The sequence below is a fragment of the Rattus norvegicus genome, chromosome 3 (genome assembly GCF_021556685.1).
Source record: "Rattus norvegicus strain SHRSP/BbbUtx chromosome 3, alternate assembly SHRSP_T2T, whole genome shotgun sequence".
Taxonomy (NCBI): domain Eukaryota; kingdom Metazoa; phylum Chordata; class Mammalia; order Rodentia; family Muridae; genus Rattus; species Rattus norvegicus.
Window position 1 is genome coordinate 132,574,012 of NC_141536.1, and position 23,510 is coordinate 132,597,521.

Consider the following 23,510-nt stretch of genomic DNA (forward strand, 5'->3'; position numbering starts at 1 on the left):
TAATCAATGGATTTGCACTTGGTGTTTTGTCATGAGAAGACTGTTCACAAGAGTCTGGTGTTCTAGTGAACACAGAAGCCATGATTCTATTTGCCCTCTTGTGGGACTGCCTAGAAAGTCTATTTTTGTCCACCTGCCCAGGAAGAGAAGAAGACAACTGACCAAATAAACAGTTGTGTCCAAAACAAGCCTGATAAACCAATGCAGTTATTGGGGTTCCTTAGAGGAACATGAATGTCACTTGGGCATCACCAAAAAGCCCTATCTGAGCATGGGTGACAACTCACCAAAGCCACATCACTAGAACATACTGAGTAGCTTGCAAGCGAGTGTATATATGAGTTTCTTCTCCCCCAGTAGAGTGCAACAAGCTCTTAGATGAAACATTGGATTCAAACATAACCTGGGGTCCATGTCTATCCGAAGCTGTTTCTTGATCAGAATATGACAAGGTTGTCTAAAGATGGTGTTCGTGTCCAAACTAAGATTTTTTTCTTTCAAACAAAACAAAAGACTTTCTCTCTCTTTGTACCCCTCCATTTAGATTTATCACTCTTAGGCCTGAGAATGAATGCGGCCAGGAGACAGACAGAAGGACACTGATTGCTGTTGCCATGGAAAGAGGGAGTCACTCCATTCAGGGCCCTGTGGTTTCCATGGGAACAGCATTTATGCTGTTGCTGGTCCCCAGACTGGCAGAATATACTGGAAAGAAAATTGCAGGGAAGAAAGAGAGGAGCTGAAATCGTCAGAAGCTATGTAGGGGGAAGCTCTCACCTGGGCGAAACTATCAGCCTGCCTCATGGGCCATGGGGTCTCCCACAGACAGAACATAGGAATCCTACGCGCGCCTCTCATGGACCAACCTTCATTCTTGGAGACAAGGAGGAAGAAGCTTGGAAAAGGCAAGCTGGAATTAGTAATAGGCAGATTTCCATACCGATGCCAAATTGAGTGCACCCTCTGCCTCATGACACACCAGCAATGCGTGTTATCCTTGTATTAAGAATAGGCTCGAGGGGCTGGGGATTTAGCTCAGTGGTAGAGCGCTTGCCTAGCAAGCGCAAGGCCCTGGGTTCGGTCCTCAGCTCCGGAAAAAAAAAAAAAGAATAGGTTAGATAAACCCAGGAAGCTTAATGGTAGGTATTCACATACATTGCTTATACTCATCACAGAGATTAGATGACGCTGATGTTCCCTCTTCCTAGTGAAGGGGGGAGCTGGCTCTGTGAAGCATGGTTGGGACTGAACTCTGGTCTCCATTCCATTCTGTGGACGCTCATGAACTCTGTAGCTGTCTGTCATGCTCTGTCAGGCAATGAGCATCCTATCTCTATCCACAAAGATGCTCCCTGTTCTTTAGCATTTGGTGTGAGAAACACACACTTCACATGATGACTAGCCCAGACATCTACTCCCAGGGGTTGCAGAGGGTCCTGGAGGGTCTACGCTGTCTTGTCTCCTATTTACAAACGAGGGAATTGAGGCCAAGGACTACCAGCAGACTCTTCCAGCTGCGTGTACCCCTCTGCTTTCATGTGCTCCTTGTGGAAAACTCTAGATATTCTGGAAACACCATTTCCCACACTCATATATGTAAGTCCCCAGAGTGTTGTCCACATGGAGAGTTTGCCTCATGTCTGTGGAAGGTGCTTAGCTGCTGTTGTCTACCCTTCCCTGAGCCATTTGTCCAGTGGGGTAATGCTAACCTACTCTTTCCCTACACTATGACCAACAGCTTCTCTCTTCTGAGTTCTTTGTCTGCCTCACTGAAGCTATGCATCTGCTCTGATCTCTATATCATACTAGGTAATAGGACCACAGGGAGTCATGTAGAGATCCCTCAGAGGCCACCATTCCACTGGTCAGTAGGCAGAGAAAAAGAATAATGGCCCCCCTCCAAAAAAAATCCCAGAGTGATGGGCCTTTGATGAAAATTGTTTTTTCTTGCTCAATTGTGCAGCCATGGACATCTGACGGTGCCATTTGCAAATGAGTCCAGGCAGCTTCTGGCATGGTGGAATCAAATGTTTAATATAAGAGCTCGTTGAACTCTAGATGGCTGTGTAAGAAGTCCTAGTGGACCACAGTGTACTAGAGTCAAAAGGAAAATTTCAACAGCAGTTTAATTTGACTTTAAGCTCAGAGATTTTCTCTTCTGTCTTCTGACCTCCATGCTTTACTATTGTGGGTCAAAGTCAATATGTATATATATAAATACCTGGCTCTAAGTGTCTATACCTTTGTATCATTTTGGATACATTGAAAACCCTCTTTTCTAGTTCTTATGCAAAGGGGCTGTAGGGTATGCCATAGACTGTATGTTAAATGTTTGTATCCCCCTTCCAGATTTATATATTAAATGTTTTACCAGTGTGATGCTGTTCAGAGGTGAAACTTTTGGAAGATAGTTAAGACGAGTCATAAAATAGAACATTCTGGATGGGATTGATGGCCAATATGAAGAGGAAAAGATCCTGGCATTGTGGTTCATGTTTGTAATCTTACAAGGAAGGCTAAGGGAGGAGAACAAACAAGTTTAAGGCCAACTCTGACTACATAGTGTGTTCAAAGCCAGGCTCAGCTTCATAGCAACTCCTATCCTAAAGCCAAGGAATGGGATCTAGTTCAAGAGAGTGTGTTTCTAGCATGTACAGATAAATATGGAACTAAGAAGAGACCCATGCTCACTCCACTCTTGTGTGCAAAGATACAGTCAGAGGTGAATTTCTATACTCTGGAAAGATGCCTCATGAACAGTTGACCATGTTGGCTCCTCAATATAGGATTCTATCCTCCAGAACTAGGAGAAGCAAACATCTCTCATTTGAGTCATGTAGTCTATGATATTCTTTCGTCACAGATTGCAGCAGGCACTGGGAAGGGTGACACCAATAGGCAGACGACTTTTGTATATACCATCTGTGGCTCTGACTAAGGCTTTCTTTTTGACCTTGGAATGATTACCTTGACAAGAACAAGGTTAGTCAAAATTTTTGAGTAATTAGTGCCTTGGGATAATGCTAAGCAGTGAACAGCCTCTGAGCCCCTGTCTCCACTGACTCCACAGTTGGCAACTCAAGCATGTTCTACTTGATTGTGAATGGTTGGTAGCTGAAATGGTAGAATGCAAGCGCTCATTCTTTGTAAGAGATACAAGAGTAATCTTGAGACCACCATCATAATGTCCTTATTAGCCCAAGGTGTGTTTGCAGAGAAGATCTATGTCATAGTTAGGGTTTCTATTACCGTGAAGAAACACTGTGACCACAGCAGCTCTTATAAAGGAACGCATTTAACTGGCTTACAGTTCAGAGGTTTAGTCATCGTGGTGGGAACCATGGCGGCTTGCAGGCAGACATGGTGCTAGAGATAGAGCTGAGAATTCTACATCTGGATCTGCAAGCAGAAGGAAATGATAATGAGCCACACTGGTCATAACCTTGAGCATATGCTATCTCAAAGCCCTCTCCATAGTGATGCCCATCCTCCAACAAAGTTACACCCATTCCAACAAGGCCATAACTCCTAATAGTACCATTCCCCATAGGGCAGTCATTCAAACAGGAGTCTCTGGAGGCCATTCCTATTCAAATCACCACAGGCTATAAAAAAAAAAAAAAAAAAAAAAAAAAAAAAAAAAAAAACCTGGTTAGTTTATATGTGATTGATGTCAAGTAAAGCATCCTAGTTGAATATCTAACCTAGTTGTTCTTTTTACACTACTGCTATAAAAAAAAGATTTTATTATGGTTGATTTTAAAACAAGTTACTTTGAAAGCATTTGATTGACTCACTTCTGCATTCCTCACCCTTCTCCACATCACACCCCTACTTCATCTCACCATGGGAAGATCACATCGTTTGATTAAAGAAGTTCCACCACCAGCAAGTTGCCCTGCTCCCAGACTCTGGTGTTTGTTGTGATAGCATGATGCCAACTACCACTTCACAGAGAATTTTCATACATTTTCTCATGACCAATTAGGGAAAGACATCTTTAACCAAGGGCCAGGAGCTCATAACTGGTAATAGATCTGAGATCGGGCTCAGAATACTACCATGATACCAACTCCTAGTAGAGAAAGTAGAGGACCTATGCATGTGAAAAGAATGAAGACATTGAACTCATTTCTGTATTTACATCTCCGTTCTGTCATGCATATCCGGGACCTGGGTTTCCCTTCAGGACTTTGCTAATATGTAATCATGTCTTTGGGTTCTTCTCCACTCGGAATATAGTCTCCAGCCTGGTTTCACCCAGGATTTTCAGGCAGGTCCATGTGTTGGCTATGCATGAAGACCACTAGTATAATCTTCCAGTATTCCAAGCAAAGCACTGGGAGATACTTATTTTCACTGAACTTTTACTCACCAGTAGCTATTTGCTGACTTTCAAGGAGACATAAAATCAAAATGCTCACTATTCAAAAACCAAAGTTCTAGCTTAATGACATGGAAGCCCTTGATGAAACTTTCCCACTCTGCTCTCTTCCCATATCCATGTGGTAGTGAAGTTATACGGACAAGCTGATGCTGGTGTGGACACATGTCACATACAAATTCATACCTGTGTCTTCCTTTTCCATGGTGTCTCCTCTGCAGCCGTAACCCCCTCCATCTGCTACCCTAAGCCTGCTCTTCTTTAAAGCCATATTCTTTATGCTGAGCAGAGAAGTAAGGAAACAAATAGTTGCTGCACATTTATGACAAAATGACTCTCACCACCTCTGTTCTACTCTCAGGTGGAGATATTTTGGCTCTAAATTAACTAGGGTATGGCCCTGATCTGAAGACTTATAGCTGAGAGTTTCCATATATGCAACTGGATGTTTCCATCCCTTAACTTTCTTACATACAGAATGCAATTAATGGCTTTTGTGGAAATAAAAAGGGATGGTATGGGTATGGTGAGATGAGATAGGTAATAATAGATGTGTACCGCCCTCATCCTCACATGCCTTTTTTCTTCCCTCCTGTCCCCAGAGCCATGGTCTTGGCTCATTTGGGTTTATCACTAGCTAACCTAACACAAACCCCAGCTGCTAAAAACTTCAAACAAAGTAAAAGAAGCCTAGGAAAGGCAACAGAAGCCTCAGGAGAAGCTGTGATGGTATGAACAGTGATTGTCATCTCTTCAGAGCCAAAAAATGGAACCCCAGGTCTGGGCAAGCAGAAAACATGAAGAGTCGGTCAGTGTGCCTAAAGACATGGGACAAGATATCTTTGAAGAGCTTTCCCTCTCCATTTCTCTTCCCAATCTCCTGACTTTGGATAGTGGACATAAAGGAACTTTCCTCATAGTTTATGACTCATACTTATTATAATTTTAGGGGAAGGTAGGGAAAAGTGGAAGCTAGAGGGTAATTTTTGAAACTCAACTCCTTCTACCTTGGGAAAGCTCAAAAAAGATCAAAGGTCAGAACTGAAGATGACATCAGAAATCCTCCATGCAGACACTGTCATTGGCAGAGAGGTATCAAAGCAAATAGTTTCCCTCTAGGAACTCTGGAGAGCTTCCTTCATAGTACCCCAACCAGCAAAGGTTCTGCAAACCAGAGGTATTAGGCCGAGAGAAAAAAGGTACTGGAGTTGAGACTGTTCAATAAAATAATTGGTGGCATTGAAGAGCCCAGGACTTGATATCAACTTTCAGCTTATTTTGTGAACTTTTGTCCTTTCGTTGTCATTTCTTCATTGTCACTTCACTGTGGTCTACAAGGTGAAATCTTCCAAGGTCTCTCTTGTTTGTCATTAATCAGGAGAGTTCAGTGTGGCATGTTTAAAAGGGTGTCCTTACAGAAACATATTTGAAGTGTCCAGGACATTCCTGTCATTCCTAACCTCTCATTTCATCATCCTAAGGATAGGCTACAAGTGACACGTGTGACTAACTAGCAACTTAACAGACAAACCTAGCAAAAAGCAAAACAAAACAAAAACTAACTTCACTGAGATATCATTGACATACACAAATATATAAAAAATTATGAGTTTGTTTATTGATGCATTAAGTTAGTTATATGTATTTGAGCTCAAAAATAACTTGATCATCTCTTCTACACACACACACACACACACACACACACACACACACACATATGTACGCCTTAACATACAATGAGGTTTTGATCCAGTAACCCATCTTTGGTTGTATATTTAGTACACTTAGCTTGCCACAGTCCCAACTTGACCCAGCCCACTTAAACATGCTCAGGACACTGACATTCCCCTGTAGTTAGGCCTCCTGGAGAGTCCTTTTCCACATATTGATAGCCCAGGACCTAACCAACACTCAAATTTCAAAGACTAGCTTCTACTGTATGTGTGAAGCTTTTGCACCACTGCTAGTGGGAGGCTTGATATGCATCATGAAATGATTGATATTTCCAAGCTAATTAATATCTCATATATTATATCTATATAGATACTATAAGGATGATAATGAGAGAATGGACAGATTTCAAACAAGTAATCAGTACTTTTAACTCTTCTCCTTGCCGTACTTTAGAAGATGAGCTTTACAGATGTGTACAGAGGTACTCACTGGCACAAATGACCCATGAAGTATGAAGGAAGCCCTTATACTTCTGACCCATGGCCACAGGCTGCCTTGATGCAGTGCTACCTTGGAAATAGAAAACTAAGTATTTATGAGAAGTAGTTTGGCTACTTCTCAGTGGCTTGTATCTAGGACACATCCCCTCGCTAGTAAGCCATGATCCTGAGGTAATTTCTGTGAGAGTTTCAGGGTTGCCCTGCAAGACTGGGCCCTCGCATCTGCCTTGGTCATCTTGGATTACTCTACCTCCCTGTCTCATCAACTTCTTCATTCACCATGTATACCACAGCCATATCCCAGAAAAACTGCACACCCATAAATCCTTGTCTCTAACTCTACTTAGGGAGAACTCAAAACAAGATAAGCGGCAAGCCTGTGTTCATGATACCTGGTGTACAGTCCCCACCCTCTGGTGATGATTACCTTGACTGCCCACTAGAGAAACAGTAGGAGACATCACCAAGCTCCAAGGGAGATGCTTTCATTAGCTGGCAATGTCTACCAGAGGCTGGATGAAGGCAAGCAGGGTGTCTGCTGCTTCCTGAATTACAGTCTCATGGCAAATTGGAGGTTGGGTCAGAAAGAAGAGCAGAGTTCCGGAACAGGATGGAGGTGCTGGAGTGCCCCAAGCCAGTAGGAGTATGAGAGGGAAATGAGACAGTGAATGGCAGCTTAGAGCAGCCCTTTCACCAGCCTATGAGGTGAAGCCTGCTTACCCTGCTCAGAATAGCACTTTTCACTATTTGTGACAAAGCCTGTAAGATTACAAATAAAAACCAGTCATATTGAATGAAAATATATTTAGAATATTAGAAAATAGTTTGTAATACTAGCTCTGTGCTTCTTCATTTAACTTTCAGTTTGGTCTGGTTTTTCATTGCTTGTTTTGTTTTGTATCATTTATATAAGTGTTCCCTTATGCAGCCCTAGCTGGCCTAGAACTCGCTATGTAGATCAGGCTAACCTCGAACTCAAGACATCTGCTGAATTCTCTGAGATGATTAAAAGTGTCTGCCACCGGGGTTGGGGATTTAGCTCAGTGGTAAAGCGCTTGCCTAGGAAGTGCAAGGCCCTGGGTTCGGTCCCCAGCTCCGGGGGGGGGGGGGGGATACCTTTAAAAGTGTCTGCCACCACACTCAGCTTCTGTATTTGACCTCAAGGTCACAAGTGATGTCCTACAGACTACCATAGCACTAAAGTGATGTGGGAGAGCTGCATCAACAGAGTGGAGTGGGATGGAATGCACTCTCCACATCCATGTATTCTGTACCACAGATCAACCAACCACCGTTGAAATATTTTTAATTGTTCCTGTGTACAGACTTTATCATTCCCTAGATAATGCTGCATGATAACTATTTACATGCCATTTTGTAGGAAAAGTTATGAGTCACAATATGCAAATACCATGCCATTTTCCACAAGAGGCTTGAACATGCCCATATGGTGTCCTAGGAATCCCAGATTCAATCTCTCATGGATACCAAGGGACAACTTGAGATGAAAATTTGCACTGGCAGCTGGGGCTGAGGTCATGCTCACACTACCATAGTTTGTCACTTCTTGTTTGAAGGAAATGCTAAATTCTAGTTAGAGGCTCATGAACTGTGAACCTGAAGTCTTTTAATTTTTGTTTTGTTCTTATACAAGTTCATAGGCCCAGAATCAATAGGACTCTAAAGTCAGGGTTAGTGGCACTGTCCTAGATCAGCTGTACTGAAAAGGTAATCTGTACTGAGCTGGTTCTCTCTCTGTTCTCTAGCCCTGCATGAATTCCCCAGGGACATCTTCTCCAATGAAGACCGACGACAAGGAGCGGTGGTACTCCACGTGCTCTGTGTAAGTAGCCCCTCTTGTGCCTTTTGCCTGCAGGGCTTGAAGGATAGAGGTAGGTAGACAGCAAAAATGCCCACAGAGGCTCCATTCCTGCCCACCTACCTGGTAACAGATCATCTCCAAGTGTGCCGGCTGGCAGACATCTGTCTGTTGTCTTCTTTTGTTTTAGTGCCCAAGAGTGAACTTTCAAGTCACATTTTCTGCTGACTAACCTGATCCAGCCTATGGTCACACAGCACCATTTGAGGGAAAGGTGGAGCAATTTTGCAACCAGTGGACCATGTGTCATTATTTTCCCCCTTACTATACTTTATTTTCCTCTATGTATTGTCTGTCAGCTTCCCTATGGGAACATAACCCCAATAAGAACAGGGCTTTGTTAGTGCCTAGCTTCATGTTCATACTCACTCTTGGCATATAGTAGGGACAGAGGATTTGCTCAGTCATAAGATTCGATGTGATGACACCCACTGCCTACCCCTTAATTGGTTATCAACTATAGCTTGTGCCTTCTTCTGCTTTTGTAGCTCACACCATTGTCCTGCATCATCTAAAGACAGTGGACCTAAGGGCTAAGGGCTTTGTTTCACCTTGTTCCCATTTGGAGATGTTTTTAGGTTGTTTGTTTGTTTGTTTGTTTTGGGGTGTGTGTGTGTGGTGTGTGTGTGTGTGTGTGTGTGTGTGTGTGTAAAGATCTATCTAAGGAAGCGGCTTCAGAACAAGAAAACTCCAGCCAAAATCTAGACCAAACATGTTACTGCCTCAAAACATTCTTACTGCCATCTTCTTTTTATTTGTTGCTATGAAATAAACTCCCTAAACTTAGTGAACCCTGTTCTCATCCATTGTTATTGGGCTCTCGCTATCAACCATTCAGAAAGAGCATGGAGGGAATCCTTCTTATGTGACTGGCATGGGTTAACTTGGGTGGCTGGGGCTACATGGTACATTTCCAGAGGGTTTCTTCATACTCAGGTCTGGGAACTGAGCTTTGCTGGACTCCTCTAGGACCGTCAGCCAAAGCTCCTTCATCCTTCGTGTGTTCTTTGCAGTGGAATTGCCTCTGAAAGTTGGGATTCCACAGGGAAGCCGGGACTCTAGCATGGGAACGACTGAGGCAAGCAAGGAAGAAGCTTTCGGATCTTCAGAACTTGGCCTCAGGAGCCACACTGTATCATTTCTGTTGTATCCGTTTTAGTCACAAGCCCGCAATGGTCCAAGAAAGAGAACCTTGCAACTCATTTTCTATCTATCCCTATAGGTAATCTGTAGGCATCTTCTGGGCTCTGGATTCATATCAGGCACCGGTGTGAGACTCTGAAGTCTTTGTTTTGCCTGTGGTTTCTGACAAGAGAGTTCACTTCTCTAGACCCTCGAGTCGCTTGAGCTAAACCCCTTCCAGGAAAAAGCAATCAACTCTTCAACTCTTTTTCTTCCACACTCCTATCTGAGGACATAAAGCATAGAATGTTTTCTTTCAGTAAAAACTGTCTCTAAAAAACACCAAATAAGTAAGAATCCTGGAAAGCTGGTCGTCCTCCCTGCCCTTCCAGAGACTCGTGCACTGAGCAATTAATGTGGATGCCATCTTCGGCACCACAGAGGCTCCACTGTCACAGGGCTGAGGCATCCCAGGCACTGAGAGGGATCCAGACTTCCCCAGCAGCTAACAGAAGCCTACTGCTTTGACATGTGAGATATGAGATTCCTGGTCTTGGTCCAAGCAGCAAGGGTTTTCATCCTCCTGCAACAGTGCTGCTAGCTGCATATGGCATGGCCCTCTCTCTGACTCTGCCTTCCCAGATAAAGGCCAAGGGGCCTCAATTTCCTTTGCCCTTCCCAAGGCCAAGCAAGTCACTCAGAAAGATTCCTGTTACTCGTGTCACTAGTTCTAGGCTGGCATGGAAACGAAATGCTCAACACAATCAATTATAGTAGACACGTCCTTACAAGAATAGACATGAGTCCACACACTAACACTTTGTAGTCCCTAATAAAGAATCCTTCTTTTTGCCCCTGTCCTGGGCCCTGAGCTTTAGAATTTAGGCAAGAAATCCAGAAATCCAGTTCAGTGCCCATTCTTTCAAGAGCCTGCTCTACAATGCAGAGTAGAAGAATTATCTACCCGCATAGCTTGTGGATGTTTGAATGAGAAATATGCCCCCTTGGGCTCACCACATATATGAACACATGGACCCTGTAGTTGGTGGCATGGTTAGGAAGTGGAGCCTTGTGAGAGGAAGTGCATCAATGGAGGTGGGCTTTGAGAGTTCACTCATTCTCTCTGCTTCCTGTCTGTGGTTAAAGGTGTAACCTCTCAACTTCCTGCTCTGGACACTTGCTGCCATTATGAATTCTCTTTGAGAAATCATAAGCCCAAATCAACTCTCTCTTCATTAATTTACCTTCAGCCATGGTCTTTTATCACAACAGAAAAGTAACTAATATTTAATCTCCAGCTAGCTGCCAAGATCTTCACAGGCTCCTTCCAAGGATCCTAATCTTAAGAGCAGACTCTGATGCATTAACCTTGAACTTGCCAACTGTGTTCCACATGTGTGTAGCACAGGGTAGAGGCAGGTAGGTAGGATTGGGGGAAGGTTTTTCTGTATGGCTGGAGAAAGTCTGTTGATACAGCTGCAATGTCAAGGAGCACCCCAACCCACTGGAGACTACGAATATGCCTTGTGAGGGGAACCCTTTCCATCACACTTGGCTCACTGAGCAGCATGAGTTCTACAGTCATTGCTTGCTCAATTCAGGGCAGATCCTCTTATCCCCATTGACTTTATGTATTACCTAGCAAACTTAACTTGCTCAGGAAATTTTTGGTGAACATCTGGAGATGTAAGAATAATTGCTGAAAGGGTCAAGCAGTAACAGATGGACACACAAGTCAAGACTGTAAGAAGTTAAAGGACTAGCACATGTAGGGGCATGCCCTGAACTAGAAGTTTGGTAGCACTTGGCTGAGCCCTTCTGGGTGGATGAGCGATAGCAAGAAGTCAGTATGTTGTGAGGAGAATGGCCATGGATGGAACCTGACACATTTAAAGTGCTAACCATGGTCTGTTCTGTCTGTTGAGAGGGTTCAGCAGAGCACTCTTGGAGGCCAAGGTGCTGGCAGGTCTTTAAGAGTGTACAAGGAATCACTAAAGAAGACCTAGGAAGAGCAATGTGTATAATTCCAGACACAATAAGGAAATTGTATGGGTTGGGTAATGGGGGTGTGGGGATTCAGAGCACCTGGAAGAAGGAGAACTGAAGGATGTAGGTAGGTAGTAGTGAGTGTACGGGTGAGATGGTGGAGAGGTCATGGAACTCACATGGAAGTTACCATGGTGACTTAGAGGAACTTGCTGTCCATTCCCCGACCTCTCAGCTCTGTCTCCTTGCTTACGGTTAGGTATCAGAGTACACCTCTCTCCTGCTAGTTGAGAATGTCACAGCCAGGTCACAGAAAGAGGCCCAAGAGCATGTGGGAGAGTCTCCAGGGGGTTTCAGATATGAAGAAGGGTATCCCAGGCCTGGCACATATCCATCTCAAAGTACCAGAGCCTAGTGTGCACAAATCCATGTTAGAGAAGTCTTGTCTTCTGCCAATGGGCCCCAGTAAGCTTATCCTGTCACCCTGGCTGTCCTAGGGATAGGGCTATAGAAGACTATTATTTTCATGAAGTTGACTAGACATAATCATGGGTCTTGGACAGAGTAGTGTGTCCCTTTAGGTCCTCTTGTGAAACCCAATCATGCCTATAATCACTCGTATCCAAACCCACATTGCCTATTGCACTATACTACAGGTGTTTGCTTTCTACACAATGACTGTAGTCTTTGGCCCAAGTTGGAACATGTCTATGGATATAGGTGAGACCAAAGACCACCCCCCCAATCAGAGCAAACTTTTGTATCTTAGCTGTCTGAACTTGTTTCTGTTATTCTGTCCTGAAAATACTTCCCTTTTGTGTGTGATTTGTGGAACACAAGGCAGCCCTTTTTGGCACAGTTGCTGAACCTGCCTTGGATCTTCCCCCCTTGGATCTTTTTGGTTTAGAATACCTAAATCCTGAGATTGTACTTCAAAAAACATTTCTATTTCTTCCAACTGTGTGTGTGGGGGGTGTGTGTATGTGTGCATGTGCGTGCCCCTCCCCAGCAAGTGGGCAAATCCAGCATCTTTACAGTTTTAGTCAACAGTGAATATCCCTAAGAGAGCACATGTGTCTTAGAAGCCCTTTGTTATTCTGTCTTCTCTAATGCTGAGGTCTTAGAAGTAGGATTTCCTGTGTCTGAAGAAATCTGCATCCTTTGTGAACTCATTGAGTCTGCCCCAAATAGAAGGAGAAGCCTGTGGATTATTTTCTAGGGCTGCGATTGTTTGTGGTTTATAAATATCTGACAAATTTTTGATAATTATCCTGCTTGACATGGGAAGCTCTGGATGATCAACCAAGCCAAGCACTTTTTCTCTGCCAGGAGGGGGAGAATAGCTGTAAATAATCAATACTGGAGATTCTCAAAATGATTTTTGGGAAGCTGTCTCCCTTTAGTGGATTAAACTTCTCTGCATACTTTGTCAGGTTTCAAAAGTACCCTTCATAAGTGTTGAGGCTCCACTTCCCCCCCCTTTAATGTGGCTCCTCTTTCCCCACAGATAGTGTTTTCTCTCTCTCTCTCTCTCTCTCTCTCCTTTAACCCCTCTCCTCCACACTGTGTGTGTGTGTGTGTGTGTGTGTGTATGTGTGTGTGAAGTATCACACATGAGAAAATGATTCTTTCCCTTGTTAAGGCAACTTTTTATTAAGTGAGACTGAGAATGGGGTTTCTAACTCATCCAGCAGCCTGTACCTGGCAACTGGACTACCCAGGACAAAAGCCACAATGAGTGGGCTATGGGAACGGCTCAGTGGTAAAGCAAGTTACTGGGTGTGAGCCTAAGGGCTGTAAAACACAAGCAACCCAAAGGACACATCATTGAGAATGCTTCTCCTGAGTGTTTTCATAGGCTAAACCTGGATACACCAGGAGTTTCGTAGGAATCTTGAGGGATGCCCAAAAAGGAATCTGCCTCCATTACACTGCTAGGCTATACACTAGTCAGTGCTGTCATTACTGTGACCAAACAATTAGCTGACAGTTTCAGGGGCTTAGACCATAATATTGAGGAAGGTAGGAGATAGAATGATGGGTCAGCTTATATCATTAAGAGAGGTGGAGGCAGAGATAGACAAATACTAGGGGACTGGGGCCCTTGTGTAACTCTGAAAGGCAAACCCCCATTGACTAACATTTCCCACGTAGGTTCCACCTCCCACAGTTTCCACAAACTCCCAAAATAGTACTACTAGTTGGGAACCAAGTGTTCAAAGACATGAACCTGTGGAAGATATTTCATACTTAAATCTTAATTGGGAAACTGTCATCAGCGCCCTTCCAGCTGGCTTCTCAAGACAGCAAAATGGATGTGTGGTCCCTAGAGGGGTGGATCTCTCCCCTTACTTACTTAACCTATTCTATCCAGTAGTGGGCATCTCCTTGTTCTCATTTCAGTGCCCAGTGCCATTTAGGAAGTCTTAATAAAGGGTGTAGGTTCCATACAGAGCAGGCCATCCTGGAAGTCAATAGAGGATCTTGTGCTGGTCCATGAAGCCAGGACTTCTGCAGATGAAGGCCTTCCAGGAATGGCAAAAAAGACCACTGACATCACTCCTTTGTCATCCCCATGTGATGCTTCACAGATCTGAGTCCAAGGGCCGTGATCTCCATTGCCACATTCACCTGCTGTCTACATTTTTTTTCTCCCTCCTTTAGCTCAGGAATTTAACACTGTCTACAGATCAGGGAAACCCAATACTATATAAGTTCATCTCCACTCTCCCTTCTTCCTTCACTAGCTTCTAAGTTGAAGAATGGGCTGGTTCCAACCTCAAGATTCTACTAGGACCTTACCTTGTTTCCCAAAGGTGCAGAGGAAACCGCTGTCAGTGGAAGAAGCCTCTGGAATAGATGTGATTGAATGTTATTGAATAATGGAAGGGAACACCCACATATCATCGCCCTCTGATTTCACTCTCGTAGCTAGTTTCCTCAGTGTTCAGTGTTCTCACTCCAACTTAGGTGACATGCTTCTCATCTTCCCACACAACCTGTGTTCTTTCTGAAGATGTGTGACTCTGCTTCCTTTCTGGCCTCAGCTTCCTGTGTTCTTCTGACTGCCTGCCCTGACTGCTCACCACCTCCCAGCACTATTCACAACCTCTGCAGGCTTCCATGGGCCCAGCTCACTTTTTTCTCACCTGGCTTTGATCACCAGCCCACGTAAATTTGCCTCTTCTAAGTCGGGTCACCAACTCTTAATAAAAAGCTTCCCTCCAGAGGCCTGGGGGATGATACAGCACCAGTAGAGGAAGTTGTAGCTCTACCCCACCCTCAACTACTTGCCAAATCAAATGCATAGGTAGACTGATAGATATCAAATGCATAGATAGACTGAGCTTCATTCTTGAAGAAGCTGGAAGCTGGAGGAGCCTCTGAAGGGACTCTTGTCCCCAACAAGAGTAGCCTTATTCCTACCTTATATTTCCCCTTTTATTCTTGGGAAGAGGAAACAACTTTGGGAAGAGGCTTCCAAATACGTGGACTTCTCAGGTATTTCTGCTCTTTATTTTAATATCTGAAGGATGGTTTCCTGAAACATGCTCCTCTGGGCCCAAATTGCTTTTGAGATGACATCAACCAGTTATGGGGGGGGGGGGAGGGCAGGATAGCTGGGGTTCTAGCAGGTGGTAGAGATGGCTTCTTTTGCATCCTCCAGTTCCCCCACCACTTTAAAGGATTTATCAAAACTCACTTTTGGTCTCAGCCTTGTCTCCCCAAATCTATCATCTTGTAGCCCAACAGAAGTCTGGTGCGAAGTCTATCTGTGCTCTCCATGGTAGCCAATGACCACACATGGCTACATAGCTAATGTGAGTGAGGAACAGGGTTTTTGTTCGTCTGTTTTACTTTGTTTTAACTAGCATAAATGTGAAAACCCATATATGGTTAGATGTTACCCTGGACATCCTAGGCGTGAATTCTAATGTAGCCTCTACCCTCCCTTCCCATGTTTTCTGCTTGACATTATAAAGTTAGATCTTTCCCTAGCAAAGAGGTTCTGCTTTCTTACTTGGCCCTTTCAAGGGAGGGTCCTGAGCCTGGTGATCCCAGGAGGAAGGGTCCAAATGTAGTACCACCTAACCATCAGGCTTACAAAAACCAGGATTATGGTACTACAGAGACAGAAATGGGAGGTAAGAAAATGTGTGTTATCAAATGTTTAGTGTTTTGGAACAAGTACCCTGTGTCTCCTAGCACACAGTAGGTGTTCTGTAAGGGTTAGGATCTTCGGTCTTACCCTCTCCTTTCCCCATGCCCTTTGGAAGGTAGTATAACCTATCTAGTATAACCTGTAATAGTGCATCTCCTGCCATACAGCAGGAGCCAGATCCATTCCAGCAAAACTACTATGCCTATAAGCGAAAGGACAAGATGTCACAGCAGATCTCTCCTCACGGGACTTTCTTTCAAGCCTAGGCCTCAGAAGCAAGAGGTATTGCCATTTTTAGGGAAAGTGGTTAATTTTTTTAAATTGACAAATAGCAATTGAGAGAGCTGGTCTGCCAGGAGCGCTCTCCCTCCTAAGCCCACAGCCCACAGGTAGGACCCCACAGTCTCTCTACTGACTATCTAAAGAGAGACTGTCCAGGAAAGCGCAGAGCTCAGGAGCTGCAGGGACAGGACCCTTCCGGTCTCCATCTGTGCCCAGAACTGGGTCTGTGGGACACCCAGCTCTCAGACCCAAAACCTGACTGCAGAGAGCAGGTCTGCCAGGAACACTTTCACTCTGAAGATCACAAACTCACAGTCTCACAGGAGGGACAAGCTCCAGTCAGAGGCAGAAAGACCAACTAACATCAAAGATAACCAGATGGCGAGAGGCAAGTGCAAGAACCTAAGTGACAAATAGTAATTAAGTGTATATATCTATGGGGCATTATATAGTTGTGACACGTTATGGAATGATAAAAAGCGGGCTGATCAATATAGCTGTCCCTTTACACACTTACATTCTCTTTGTGTTGAATACTAAAATGTAATTATTTAGGAGTCGTGTGCATATCTCAGAAGTAGAATGTTTGCTTAGTGTATACAAGGCACCACCCTCAGCACCACCAAAAGCATAAGTAAGTAAACCCACTCATTCAGCCTTTTAAATTTTTAATCATTACTAACCAGAAAGTTCAAAGAGACAAAGTGGAAGTGACCGCTGCTCTGCAGAAGACCCTAAAGACTCCACCAGAAAAACTTGGGAAGCAAACGAATGAGTTCTAAAGTTGCCGCTTACAAAAAAGGCAACCTGAAAAAAATGAGTAGCATTTCTACACAGTAGCAACCAGCTACTCCAAGAGAAATTTAGACCACAATCCAATTTGTAGGGCTAATAAACTGCTTAGGAACAAATTTAGTCAAAGGGAGTTTTGAAACTGAAGAGAACCTGTGAGGTCTGGTCGGAAAGGTTCTAGCCACAACTCACCCTCTGGACAGACATGTTTAGTTAAGGGATTCTGCCCTGGATGAGAAAAAAATGATTAAAACAGCGTGTGGGATTTGCTGTTTACTCTTGGAAAAAGTGTTGAGCGGGACCTTAATTTGTCAGTGTCAACACGGAGCTAACACTGGTGTCCAGAGAGGATTAGCACAAGGAGGGTAAATTCCGTGCCAGCTTCCATGGCTCTTACCACTCCCTCTCCTCCTTGCTCTTGAGCAGTCTCACACCAAGCCACTGGGCCTTTGTCTCCCAGAGGCATTCTGCAGGGTCCATTCCCCAGACTCCCTGAGCTGATGACAAAGCAAGGTGGGAGAGATCGGACTTTCAATGAAGCCTACCTGAGTCTCAGTGCCCTAGCCTTTCTACTTAACAGCAGGGATCATGGACCAACTGTCTTTGTCTTTGCAGACCCTCAGTTTCCTTTTCTGTCCCTGGAGACAGAGGTGACACTCACCTCCTTTGGCTGTGTGGGAGGGTACCTGCAAACACCTGTGCTACAGTCTTGGCCGAGGGCCTGATGCTGCCTAGAACACGCCCCCTATCTGTATCTCCTGAGTACTGCTAGTTGAGTGTGCTCTCCCAATCACTAATTCCCATCATGCACCCCTGCCACTCTGAGCTTTTTCTGGTTCCTAAATCCCAATCTTCTAGAATCCGAGGCAGCTTCTAAGTAAGTTCCAGAAAATCAGCAGCCCTTGAAGTAGCCCTCTGAAGAGGGCTTTGTAGTAGATAAATATTTCAGTTCCACTGTGCCTCAGTTGCATCTTCTACCTTGTCTCCTCCTGTGACCCAGCAGAATAAGCTCCTGCCACCACCCCAGTATCTCACTATCAGCCTTTACTATCAGCTCCGCCCCCACCCCAGCTTCACAGCTCTCCAACTCCCATTTCCTGGGAACCCCACTCCTCCACCTCCTACCCTCTAGCCCCTACCCCTATGCCCACCCACCATTCAGTAATATATGTTGGAATTTTAGTATCCAGTCCTGCTTCTGAGGCTCCAGGGCACTGAGTATGACCTACTATTTTTATGCAAATTACCACCCACCCACCCCCTCAGACTATAAGAGATACAGAAATTGACTGTCCCACAACATGACACTGGGGTTCCCCCTTTGGCTTCTAAGAGTCGTTCATAAAATAATTGAGAATGGGCTCAAAAGAAAGCTCAGGGCAGTTTTATTAAAGTCTGAGGGAAAAATAATAGTACAGGCTAGTGCAGGCTAAGTGGAAATCCCAGCAGCTACCAGGAGAGATAGAGAAAAAGTCATGCCTTTTAAGTTAGCCATGGACTAGAAATAGAGACATCTCCTTAAGGAAGGAGAATGCCCTCCAGAATGGAAGTGGACTACTGGCTCAGGAATGTGCCCCACAGCCTCTGGCCTTTCAGTGTTTTGGTTTTTGTTTGATTTTGTTTTGTGTTTTTAAACTGCCCCCTCCCCTTGCCTCTTTGCTTTATAGTTCATGGACAAGCCTGCCCCTCCCCCCTCCTAGATGATGTAAGGGTAAAGGGAAAGCTTCCAATCCCCTCTGCAAAGTGGCTTCTTTCATGTATTAATCTTGATACAGCTTTTCCCCAGGTCTACTCCCCTGTCACAGAAAAGAATCCGTTGTAAATTGATCTCTCTCTCTCTCTCTTTCTCTCTCTCTCCCCCTCTCCCTCTCCCTCTCCCTTTCCTTCTCTCCTTCCCTCCTCCCTCCCTCTCCTTCTCTCCTTCTCTCTGCTTCAGCTCAGGTCCTGACCCCAGGACACAGAAAACACAGAAAAAACACTCAGAGAAGTGAACTCTGAGGGAGACATAGTTTTAAACTTCATTTTCTGAGAGCCCAGGTGGAGGCAGGAAGAGGACATAAATGTCCCTAGCTCATTCTTCTGCAGTAAGGAACTGTAGCAATGCTTAGATGCCAAGCATTTACAAAGGAAGAGCAGACACCTGTAGCATGATACCTGCTGTCCTTCATATCTCTGTCTACTGTCTGTGTGTTGCTTGGTCTACCTGCTTCCCACTGAAATGTTTTATTTCTTATTTACTATTGCTTAGTAAATAAACTAGATCTTTCTGTCCTCCTGCAATGTTATGGCCAATCCTGGCAGAAGTCATACAATAGTTCTCTGTTGTCTCCAGTGTATAGAAGTACTTTTTCCCACAGAAAAATATGAGCACAAATGCTACACCAACAATGGAGTGATGCCATCTGGACTTATCATATTTCATCACTTAAAGAGTTAGCCTTTAGCAGATATTCAAAAAAAATCACGGAATAGAATAATCAAATTCTGTAACTTATGAGAAGACACCCATGTGTTTTCAATGCTGTGCTCCATAGTTTTTGTTTATTGACAATTAAGAGTTAAGTAAATTCTTGACTCTTCTGCTCTCTGGAAAACCTCAGTACAAGACCCATGTTTACAGACCTTGAGACTTTAAAACATGCTATCCAGAAAGAGCTATGGTTTTTGTCCTGTCTTTTCTTTACCCACCCCACTGCCCTGGTGTGGAACAAGTAATGGTGTGACTTAAAAAAAAATCTGACCACATAGAAAAGAATTTTCTGTACCCACAGGAACTCAAAGGAGAATGTGTTTCAAAGTTTGTTTTCCCAGGCATAATTTCTTCTTCCAGATTTGCAGGGAAGAAGAGCTCCTGCAGCCCAGAACCCTGAGATGAGGAATCCAGGGCAGGCATTCCCTTGGGGATGGATGGTCCCAGGAAGTGCCCTACCAGAAGAAGGCAGAGAGTGGTGGCAACCAAGAAAGAGGGTAGAGTAAAGTCAGGTATTTCTGAGCAGACTAGCTGGAGGACTGTCCTGCTGGAAAGCTGGCATGACAAAAGTTGAAGGGCACTAATCTCTTTGTCCCAAACTGGGTATGAGGAGAGTGGAGCACTGACGTCCATGTTACCACTGCTTGAAGCTGCCTTACCTCCATGCATTTCCACTCGCCCCCACAGCTAGGCTCTCATGCAAATGGACACTTAATACTGTGTTGGGATGCTTGCTCAGAGACATGACTGTCCAGGGATGGCGATGGCTGAACATAAAATCTGCTACAACATACACCAGATCTTTCTAACAAGGCTGTCATGTTAACAGGCGTAGACCCAGATCTATCCTGCACTCCGAGTTCAGCCCAGAGAACTGAGGTAGGTGACAAGATCTTCCTGTTTTCACAAGTCACAAGTACAGAGCCAGGGAATACTCAGATGCAGCCGGTATGCACTGGAGTCCCTTGAGGCCAGTTGTTTGGTCAGACTCTCACTCTCCACACTGTCTTAGGGGTTGAGGAGGAGGAAAAGATGGCATGCCTTTCATCAAGTGAGCGATGAGGAGTCTGCAGCCCCCTAGTTCTGACACAGACACACAGACAGAAGAGCTGTCAACACTCTCTTCAGGTGTGTGATGTGATGTCTTGCTGGCCATCCTCTCCCAGACAGCTTCTCTTCCATTCAGCCCACACATTTCCTCTCCTAATCCATGAGCTGTGAATAGTAAGGATCTCGCCTCATTCTAAAACATCTGTTCCCTTCTGTGCACTTCCTCCAGCCCTGTGTCTTACTTTGTAACTCAGAAAATACCTTTTTTTTTTTTCTGCCATCATATGCTGTATTAGTGTTAGGGTCAGGAGTGCTGTGCTATGCAATTCTTGCCTGACCTTTAACACTGTAGATGGCAGTTTCACATTCCTGGGGACCACATGTGTTAAGGAATGTCCTTTTAGTCTGTTCACTGTCTTTTCTTGAGGAATTAGGAACCATATCCAAAGGAGCTGGTGGGGGGAGGGACATTGGGAGTAACTGTCAACTTCCAGTTTTTCCACTGCCGTAGGATGGGGCCCAATATCTGACCCGCTTGTCCACTGTCATGATCAGCATCATACATTTGATTAGGGATGGCACTCTTAGATGGAGAGACTCATTTCCCAAGGTTCCCTTGACCACTTCTGAAGCTGTTTGCAGATACATCCCTTAACAGCATGTTCTTGCATTCAACTAGAAACCACCAAGCATAAATGCTAATTAGGTCCAAAGGTGGCCCTCAGTATCAGGCCCATCCTTGCTTCTCCTGACTTATCCTGAGAATACTGACAGACTTGACTCCCCACTGCTTCCCCTGTGATTCTGAAGGTAATCATAGGATCCTTCTTGTCAGTTACTTCATTAGCATTCTGATTGCTGTTGTTTTATGCACAAAGGTGGAAGCCTGCAGATTTGCCTCCCATCCAGAGCTTGTTAGAACTGCCTTTCCTTGCTGTGACCATGGGGATTAGGCAGAGGTATATTTTTGGCAGTTAGCATAATGCTTCTCAGCATTCAAGGCTGTAACGGAATCGGCCATTTTGGCTGCTACTAAGCCCTCCCATCTTCTTCTGGACTCAGAGCCAAGTTTGATTTCATCACCTTGATTTTACAGTCTGTTTGGGGAAAGACAACTTACTGTCCTCTACAAGGGAAGTCATGGAGGATAAATTTAGGCTTGTGCTTAGAAAACTGTGCGTGTCACACATAAATACATGGACATCTATAGTACTGTAACCATGTTTGTGAAACACACAGACAATAATATTAGTGCATGAAAATAACTCTCTATATGCATGTATGAAGGTGTATGTTTGTGTGTGTGTGTCTGTGTGTGTGTGTGTGTGTGTGTGTGTGTGTGTGTGTGTGTGTGTTTCCCTTGGCAGCATAAATAATTTTTCCTGGATCTGCAGATCCACACGGAGTCAGGATATAATCTGAAATGGAGCTGTGGGGTTTAAAAGACAAAAAAAGCTTTTATCCTCCCTGCACAACTCTGTGCTTTAGCCTTGCCATCTCAGCATTGGGTCACTTGGGCTGGAAACTTGTAAGTCAGGATTGATTTCCTTCCTGTCTTCCCACAAAGCAGTAAGTTTTATGTATCAATCCTATCTCTTTCTCTATTTCTATTGGCCTGGCCCATGTTCAGGCCATTGCCATCTCTTGTGGGCCACAGTGAGAGTGAATAGTTCCTGCCCTCATGTCCATATTTCACAAAGAAATCCAGTGCACTTTGAAAGCATCCCTAGGAATCAGAACTATGTGGTGTGGTGTGGTCTGGCCCAGATCTCCAACTTCATTTATAGTTCCTTAACCTTCCACTTGTTCCTGAATTGCTCCCCCTTTGTCCCACCTTAGACACCTAGGCAACATCCATTCCTTTGATTCCCCTTTAACTCTGAAGGCTATCATGTGCACTTTGTGACACATGACCCAATTCTTACTTTCATGAGAACTTTCATCAACAACCAAACACTTTTCCGTTCTCTTTGCCCTAGTGGCAGAGGAATCCTAATTTTCTATGCTAAAAATGGCAAAACAACAACAAAAGAAAAGTCTCTGTATCCCTTCCTTTAGTAAATAGACAAGTCAACTTGGGAAAAAAATCTGTTCAAACCAGAAAAAGCCCAGTGTGACTAAAGACATGATGTGCTGTGGCATTCCTCATAAGATATGCTGGCCCTCACCACAAAGAGTGTCAGAAAGGAAGTGGAAAGCTGTTCTGTGAATATGTTCATATGGGCTTGGTTTAGAGATTGTGTTGGCATGGAGACATAGCATGAAAAGAGAAGGAAGAAGGTGTCCTGAACTGTAAGTTGAGCAGACAGACACTGTTGTCCATCTGGTCTATTAACAAGATACAACAAAATTCCATCTGCTGGGCATCCCGAGAAGAATCAATCTCTGTCTCTCTCTGTCTCTGTCTATCTGTCTGTCTGTCTCATCTATCTATCTATCTATCTATCCACCCATCCATCCATCTCTGTGTGTATCTCCCTGGTGCTGGAATCAAATTTAAAACCTCATGAATATTAAGAAAGCATTCTACGGAGCTCTAGATCCATGCTGCTTGAAATGTCTTCAAATCAACTGAGTGTTCTTTCTTAAGGGTCTCTTTCTCTTGTCTTTGGGGTATAGGTCTGATTGTAAGCCCGTTCACTGGAAGAGAAAGTACATGGTTGTGAGGTTATTGGTTGTGCTGGTTTCTGTAACTGCTCATGGTGATGTGGTTTTCTATCCAAAATCTCCCACTGGCCAGTTCCATGACTATGATCAAGACTCCTGCCCTTTAGGATTTTGGTTTCTCTATCTGTAAAATAAAGGCAATATTCCCAAGGCCCAGTCAAACTTTACTCATGTTTATACAGTAGAAAAAGAAAGGTTCTGGTCACCTGAGTCATTAGACAACTATGACCCGGTAGAAGTCACCAGAACATAGCCCCTTAAGAGTCTGGAGTCCTAAAAACACAGCAAGGGACTTCATATTGCCCAACCCCAACTCCCCAGGCACCAACAAGGATCTTAAGCACTGGGGTACAGCCAGCACACCCAGAGGAAGGCCCTATGCTTTTTTGTTCTGAGTAGATGGACACATTCCCAAGACCCTGAGGCAGCATGATCAACATAAGCAGAGCAAAAGCTCTTAGCTGTACTGTGTAATAAGCAGGACTTTGTCACATATAAGAACCATTGCCAAAAATTAATAATAATCTTGAAAGCAAGAAGCA

General features: G+C 44.3%; 1 protein-coding gene across 2 annotated transcripts in view; it reads left to right on the forward strand.

The window, feature by feature from the left end:
• Slc24a3 (solute carrier family 24 member 3) overlaps positions 1 to 23,510 on the forward strand; it is a 502,316-nt gene that overhangs the window by 289,999 nt on the left and 188,807 nt on the right. For both annotated transcript variants that reach the window (NM_053505.3, XM_087654830.1), the window contains 1 exon segment: positions 8,325 to 8,401. In NM_053505.3, the coding sequence (NP_445957.2) occupies positions 8,325 to 8,401 (77 nt within the window).